At 33.1% G+C, this 8,419-nt stretch overlaps 1 protein-coding gene across 2 annotated transcripts; it reads left to right on the top strand.

Moving 5' to 3' along the window:
• The first annotated feature begins 1,166 nt into the window (after positions 1-1,166).
• Positions 1,167-5,195, top strand: LOC143197806 (galectin-5). Of its 2 annotated transcripts, none has more exons than XM_076406582.1 (5): positions 1,167-1,323; positions 2,681-2,760; positions 2,824-2,948; positions 4,870-4,996; positions 5,057-5,195. In XM_076406582.1, exons 1-5 carry the CDS (start codon positions 1,235-1,237, stop codon positions 5,098-5,100), a joined length of 465 nt encoding a protein of 154 aa, XP_076262697.1. In that variant the 5' UTR covers positions 1,167-1,234; the 3' UTR covers positions 5,101-5,195. The 2 variants fall into 2 exon arrangements, with proteins under 2 accessions (XP_076262697.1, XP_076262690.1); XM_076406575.1 differs by having other exon boundaries at positions 5,043-5,195.
• The last annotated feature ends 3,224 nt before the right edge of the window (positions 5,196-8,419 follow it).

The raw sequence follows: 8,419 nt of genomic DNA, 5'->3' as shown, positions 1-8,419 counted from the left end.
CACACCAGTTACTAGGCTGGGTAAGAGCGGATGTCTTCTGGGATGATTTTCAAGTTGGTCACTCGCCAGTCGGTGGGCTTAATGCCGAGGACCGTGGTTCGGAGCCCACCTTAAACAGTAGGTCCAGTCGAGATAAACACTCGTTGGTAAAAAGGAGACCTTTAAAATATAAAAAAATTCCAAGTGTTATCTAAATAGTAATAGAGTTAATATTTGTGATTGTCCTAGGCAAGAGTGCAAAATCCGATAAGCATAATGATCCCAGTCAAGCCAGTAACCAGGCTGGATAAGACCGGATATCTTCTGGGATGATTTTTTAGTTGGTGATTTGCCAGTCGGTAGGCTTAATGCCGAGGACCGTGGTTCGAAGCCCACGTTAAACTGTAGGTCCAGATAAACTCATAGATAGTAAAAGGAGACTTATAATATATATATATATATATATATATATATATATATAAATAAAAATAAAACATAAATAAATATTATAAATTTAAAATTAAAATGTAACACAGTGAACCAATATAAAAATATAGAAAAAATATATCACAAGTATATATAACACTTGTTGGTGTTATCTAAATAGTAATATAGTTTCTCGCTTTTTTAAATAAATATTTGTTTGTTATTAAGTACTCGCGCGTGCAAGTTCACATTATCACTTTAAAAGGGCATTTGGTGAGAAAAATTGGTACGATATATATTAGTAAATATATTTTCCTTATCTTCCTGAGCACATTGCGATTGATGTCGAAAGAACGATAGATTTTTAGCGATCTATATTCACTTTACCTCTGGACCACTGGAAACCGTGTGCCAGTCAAGCCATACTGCTCTAATCTGAACAGGTATTCAAATTATTTTTAGTCCGGTGAGTACGCGGCGGAAGATATCAGTATCGTTTTTAGATCTGCTCGGTTCTTAAAAATTTATTCTCATTCTCAAGCTCTCAGTTTACTTAAAAAATTCTATTTATTTTTAATTAAACTCACGTTATTTTCTAAGAATTGACGCATCATAATTTAACTTATAATTGATAATTTATTGTATAACGCGTTCAGTCTAATACTTATATAAATAAAATACATATTTATTGCAGTTTGAAATTTATATATAATATTAGCTTAAAGATGATAAGATAAAGCAGGCTAAATATAAATAAAAAGGAAAAATAATATCTGTAATGAATTAATTAGTGCTGTTGTGGGAAGGCTGTTAATACTTGGTCAATACAATGGTCGTGTACCTGACATCCATTCCCGTTAGTCTTAAATCTGGATTTTCAATTCGCATTCAAGGATGCGCTGATATAGAAGGGGACAGGTAATATGTTTTATAATAGTTAAATATTTTTATTAAGATTATATTACAATATTTGAATTTTATTTACCTAAAAATATTAAGATTTGTTACTTTAGATTATTAAAATTGAAGCGCCTTTGAAGCGATATGTTAAAAAATCTTTTTGGAATAAAACTTAACAGGTTATTTATTATGTATTTTTATAAATTTATTTTACCTTTCTCAGGGTGACTCATTTTGTATACAATACATTTTTGCCAATGTTTCTTTCTAGTTTTTAAAATCACTACTCATTACATTGAGGTCGAAACTTGACCATAGTTTATTAAGTTAATCATGTCTTATGATATAAGATTGTGTAAAGGGAGTAATTTAAAAATGTTGTGTTTTTAAAACTTTGTTTCCACAGTATTTTCAACATAAGTTCAAAAATGTATTTGATATATAACATTAATTAAAATAGTAAATGTCTGTATGTTAAAACATATTAAAATATATACAAACTATCTCCAGAACTAACACTCACTAACATTTATAAATGGCATTTAATTAAGTTTCCATTAAGTTTCAACAATCAACAAAGTATCGATAAGTTTAAATAACTACACCACTAGAAATTATAACAAAATCTTATTTTAAATAAGATTATTTTCAATACTGTAACAACTTCAGAATATCAAATATAAGTACACATGAGCTTTCTTTAGTTATATAATTATAACGTAGAATAATAAATGAAGTAATGTATGCATATATATTAAAATAGAGAATATATAAGTTAAACAAATTTGAAATTACTATTTTGCGACGAACGAACTCAATTAACGATCTTATTTTGACATCATTCTACACAATACAATATATTATTAAAAGGAAGTATTTATAACCACTATACTAACCACTAATGCTTAATCAGAAAAGGCCCATATACCGAGCAAGTATCTCAGCAAACCATACAGCTGAGAGGCTAATACACTATATCCTATTAATATGGTTTTATTTGAATTTCTTTTTGTAAGAATTTTCAAATTATCTGGAGTATAAACTGCTAATTTGCATTCAATATAATACATAATTTCTATAAAACTCTATGTCTTCAATTGCAGCTCAAAAAAATACCCACCTCAATGGTACATAATTACAAGAAGTATTAGCGCATGTATTAAGAGCAATTACAAAATATATTAAAATAAGTAATTTTAAAATATGTTCTACATGTGATCATATTTTATGAAGGACATAATTTTCCGTAATCTATATTATTCTGTACTGTTCAAAAATATCTCAATACACATGGCACTAGAAAGAAATAAAATTTCACGCTGCTATGTTAATTTTGTTATATGTTTATAATGAGTTATTACATTTCCATTTACAGGTTTGATATTAATCTTCAAAGTGGTTCACAAACAGATTGTCCAACGATACCATTCCATTTCTCTGTTAGATTTGAAGAAGGTATTACGATTAAAGTGTTAAGCCATATACGAAGTACTGCTAATTCATTTATAATTTTTTCAGGAACCATTGTGAGAAATTCGAGAAGACATCTAGGTTGGGAAGAAGAACTCACCGATGGACCTTTGCTAATTGGCAAAGGACAGTTGTTCGACATTCTTATAAAAGTAGAACCAGATGAATATATTGTTAGTAAATAATACCTCTTATAATGTACTGCCATTAATAACCGTTATCAACATCATCATCATCATCATGAACATTTCATGAATGTCATCAAACAGTTGCTGGCGCTGTGAGAGACTCCTCAGTAAATAGGTTGATCTTGGTGCTTCGGTATAGTCTCAAGTGTGTACTGATTGTCACATTTTAAAAAAATGACTGCATTTCTAAAGCCATCTTAGAGAGAAGTGTGTCGGAAGGGCCTTAAGAATCGCATTTGAGAGACCTCAAGCATTCGGATGTCAGACTTCAGAGCTGTACAGAGGATAGGTTAAATAAGCATTCGAAAGAGACGGATTTTTGTTTTAACACTTATTCTCTTCCATATCTACTATCGTAGAAAGGTCACTTTTTTCTCCTGTTATGCCGATCCCAAGCGAACATGATTTCCTACACTTTCTCTAACTGGATGCCGTTTCACTTTAAATAAACATCTTCCTGATAATTGATATGAGACTTATGTATCAATAGATGATATATTACAGTTTCTACTATCTTATTTTTTTCGGTATATTTTATTTATTAATCCCTTAGAATTTCAAAAATCGGCCCGTGGGCAATAAGTAATACAATATTATTTCCGTTATATACTATAACTATCCTGATATATAGAAGATCGCTTCAGTAAGTGATCTGCTGTACAAGCCATATTCTACATCTTATTCTAGATACTATTCTAACTTATTTTAAAGACTATTTTAACTTATTCTATTAAATATATATTATTAAATATCACTCTAAGTGCCTATTAATCAGTCCGTATGGTAGTTTGCGCTCGAGCCTATGCACTACACTCTCATCGCACCTGTTTGGCGAGTGCATTGGGATGCAGTAATAGTGTTTCAGAGTATTTCTCACTAACATTTCGAATCAAACTCGTTATGGGTTCTAAGGGTATGTCGCGCTGAATCAATCTGTTGGAGATCTAATATGGGGCATCGACGATGACTCGCAACACTTTATTCTTAAACCTCTGGAAGATGGCTATGTTAAAATTGCTAGTTGTTGTGCACTATCAAAGGTCTAAATGGGACTAAGCATTGCTTTATAAAGTATTTTTTTAAAAGTATTTTGCAGCAAAACCTTTTTATCTAAGGATAATTTAAATTTACCATCAACCAATACATTTGGTTTAGTTTAAGTCTTTAGGGTAAATGATGTGGCTCCGTGAATGAAGGTAAAACGAAATGAAACAGTGGTGTTTATATTATGTGACCGTTATTTATTGGCTATATAAAAACAATGTGAAAAATACAAATGATAAAACGGATGGCAGCGTTGTTACCTGGAGACGAGTCTTGGCCAGTCGATGGTGGCACGTCTAAACCAAACGAGGATTGAGCACTAAATGAATCGCAATACCCTTCAATAACATCCTAGATAAACGTCTCGGAGTTGCCGCCAGCTATTCGTTATAGGGTTCTAGTTGGGGCTGCTGGCACCCCGCCCGTGTTCAACATCTGGGATTATATTTCTGGGTATTTTGTAGACCGTTATTCCACGATGTAAAATTCGACATGCCTCAAGGTCGCTACAAGTCCAAGCTGTTGGCGTTTTATCACTATATGACTTTTCCTTTTTTTTCTTGGTTTGGACATGATGCCATTGAAGAAATGTTTCATCACCGGGCTTAATAATTTCTGCCGTCACTTAGTTCACTCCAATGGTCCTACCATATTTGAAGAATTTTGTTCGCAATTAATCCATTTTGACTCATCATAAAGAAACGTTTCTTGGATGTTAATTACAAGCGGTGTTGCTAAACCTTATGGTGGGTGATGAGTAACTTTAACAATAACAAAAATATGTAACACTTATCAATGCGATTTAAAAGCTTCAAATAATAAAATCTAGCTGTACAGCTTGTAATATTTGCATATTCTATAGATAGAGGTAGATGGCCAATACTTTTGTGAATTCCCTCATCGAATACCAGTGGGTACCGTAAATCATATTCAAGTTTCTGGAGATGTTCAAGTTAACAGAATTACCATCCAGAGTGGGACATCTGAATGTAAGTCGAATATAATTACATGCATTGAAGCTTATTGATGTATTAGATTTTTATTTGCAGATGGAAGGGACGAACCTAATATTACCAATGTTATATACGGGTGAAATTTCTTCAGGCCTAGAAGCTGCTGCCTTTTAATAAATAAAACGATACGTATTCATAATTTTTGTAAAGAAATATAATCAATTAGTAAATACTTGACGTTGCATTTTCAATATTTTTAATAATATTTCGTATGGTATATATTTTAGCTGCTCTTATTGCCACGTGTTGCCTTCCATTTTATTTATCCTAAGGTTCCTTAATTTTACCTTTTACAGTATTATAATTTTTACATTAATCTATTGATCAGAGGTAGGTTTTAACAATTATATTATTATGTTTTCCTAACAGTGTAGTATATCAATTCTTGTGAATAAGTTTCAACTCCTTATTTAAAATCTATTATGTTCAGTGTATTGCAGTATACAGGGTAGAAAATCTAAAATAAGTTACCGTTATACGTTAAAGCAATTTACTATTAAGCATAGTTATTACTTAGTTAAGGATTATAGCACGTATTCTGAAATATACTTGAACCACCCCTATTCCTGTTTCCAATAATGCAAAATTAACCTGAAATATTGTAAGAATAGAGAATAATATATTAGGTTAAAAGCGAAAAGAAAATAGATTGACGTAAGGTTGGCAATCACTCTGTAGTTATTCAGCAGTAAGGTTTCAACAGGTGGACTGAAAGTGCCTTGAGTGAGTCGCCTAGCAATTAGCAGTCAAAATTAAAAACATTCATGCTTTCAAAAATACCCTTAGTTCGTGAATTTCTAGCCACCTAAATCTATCACACGTTATGTCATTTGAAGTACAAGTTATAGTTCACTTCTTTAGCTATTTCTTCCAATTCATTTACAGATTCTACAAAATATTATTTATGTAACCTAATTATTTTGTTATATTAACTATATTATTAAATATTTTGTTAAGTATTTATTACATTGTAACGTCGGATATCAAAAGTCTGAATTAAAAGTGACAAGTTTAATGGGGGCGCGCATACTTCATGATTTGTCATATATCAAATGCGATTAGACAAAAGGTTCGTGAGCAACCAGACACCCAAAGATTTAACCGCAGCATTATATTTGTTGAACGGCAATGTCACAGATTATGCAATTATCATTTCGACGGTTGATTGTACGACTTTGGTTCTACAACTTGTTTACGCTACAAATTGTATATCGTGTGGTCCCTTTAAGGCATTCTGAGGCAGTAAATTAACAAAGCCTACCGGAGATTAAACAGAAAACAATAGTTCAGCGTGTTGTCACAAGTTGAATAGCAGAACCTCAATTGCTCAGCCGTAGTTGTTCAGCAGTACCGTAAATTATTCACTATGAAAATTTTGGTATAGACATGTAGCGACCTTGAGGCATGTCGAATTTTACATCGTGGAATAACGGTCTACAAAATACCCAGAAATATAATCCCAGATGTTGAACAAGGGTGGGGTGCCAGCAGCGCCAACTAGAACCTACAACAACTAGAACCGGAACTAGAAGATAACAAATAGCTGGCGACCCCGAGACGTTTATCTGGGATGTTATTGAAGGGTATTTCCATTCATTTATTACTCGACTATCGTTTGGTTTAGTCGTGCCACCATTGACTGCCCAAGCCTCGCCACCAGGTAACATCGCTGCCATCAGTGTTATCATTTGTATTTTTCACATTTGTTATATAGCCAATAAATAACGGTCACTTAATGTAAACACCACTGTTTCATTTCGTTTTACCTCCATTCACCGAGCCACATTATTTACCCTAAAGTGGTGAATGGAAGGTACGTGCAACATGGTGTATTTTACGTGGCCGTTATATTTTTGTTTCAAAATTTTTCAATATTTTTAATTCGATTCTTTTTTGATTTTACCTTCAATATTCCTTTTCAAATTCCTTCAATATTACATTCATTCAAACATTTGTTCGTCATTAAATTTTATTTTAGTGCTGGAACAATAAAGCTGAAATTTCATTTCATTATTTCCAATTAATTAAAAAAAAAATTGTCAAAATTTTCTTTCACAATCTTTTGAAGTCACAGATATTTTTACATCACAGCTTAATCATCAGCGTCTCGGCTAAACATTTTTTTCGGCGCTATGTTTAAATCACAATGTCTTTCTTCACTCGCTGTCTCCGTCATAATGGCAGACATTTTGATTTGAAAGGCTTTGGGCAGCATCGGTCGGATACCGTCGTTATTTGTTTTTTCTGAATTACCGTAATGTATGTGACTACGAATTAGTCACAGAGCAGCTCCAGAAGCTAGGTACCGATTGCAGTTACCGTAGGGTCGTCATGTCTTCGCCGAGGTACCAGAATTACCAACGTCTCGTTGTCGAAGAAAATAAGGTACCACGTCGTCGAAAAATCGATCGCCCCACAGCGTCGATTACGGGAGCCCTGTCCGAAAAATAGTTTGTTTTCAACGTTGTCGATGGACCACATTCAAGTGCCAAAGCGACGATGAAGCAACGGTATCTGTAGGACCCGAAGATATCAATAGCCGTACCAGATCATAACCATACCAACCACAATCCTTTCGATTTATCATACTTTTCAAAGCCCTTTTCATGCAGCACATTTTGTTTGGTATATCTTATTTTTTGTATTTGATTTTTTTTTCATACATTTTTGTATTTTTGTTGCTTAAAATAATTGTATGTAAAATTCTAGCACGGGAATAGTGTAGCGACCTTGAGGAATGTCGAATTTTACATCGTGGAATAACGGTCTACAAAATATTTAAAAATATACTCCCAGATGTTGAATACGGGCGGGGTGCCAGCAGCGCCAACTAGAACCCGATAACGAATAGCTGGCAACCCCGAGACTTTTATCTGGGATGTTATTGAAGGGTATTTCCATTCATTCAGTACTCGACTATCGTTTGGTTTAGTCGTGCCACCATCGACTGCCCAAGCCTCGTCACCAGGTAAAATCGCTGCCATCCGTTTTATCATTGTTTTATCATTACGGTCACATAATGTAAGCAGCACTGTTTTATTTGGTTTTACCTTCATTCACCGAGCCACATCATTTACCCTAAAGACAGTTTGGACAACGACTACGAATATATTCCAAGAAATCAGCCTTAACATGCTTTTATAGTAGTATATAGGTATTGATAATAAGAATCCTTTGACATGTTCGAAGAATTTTATATTCTGAGTTGTTTTCTTGGTGAGAGAAAATAAGGTAGTAGTCCTATATATCGATACTCGATAATATTATAAGAGATTAATGTTATCAACTTGCAATTTCTTGGAATATTTTGTACCTCACTTCCTAATCCTAGTGTCGTTACTCCTTTATTACATATCATATTATATCTGATGTTTATGACAATATTAACTTACTACGCCG

Source organism: Rhynchophorus ferrugineus, unplaced genomic scaffold, assembly GCF_030347505.1.
Source record: "Rhynchophorus ferrugineus isolate W39M unplaced genomic scaffold, kcgeb_rfMv2 rfM1, whole genome shotgun sequence".
NCBI lineage: Eukaryota > Metazoa > Arthropoda > Insecta > Coleoptera > Curculionidae > Rhynchophorus > Rhynchophorus ferrugineus.
This window is presented reverse-complemented; position numbering and strand designations above follow the sequence as displayed.

Coding starts and splice junctions, on each gene's coding strand:
- LOC143197806 (XM_076406575.1), top strand. CDS start 1,235: ATGGTCGTGTACCTGACATCCATTCCCGTTAGTCTTAAATCTGGATTT. Junction 2,761..2,823: donor CTCTGTTAGATTTGAAGAAG/GTATTACGATTA, acceptor TAATTTTTTCAG/GAACCATTGTGAGAAATTCG. Junction 2,949..4,869: donor TAGAACCAGATGAATATATT/GTTAGTAAATAA, acceptor CATATTCTATAG/ATAGAGGTAGATGGCCAATA.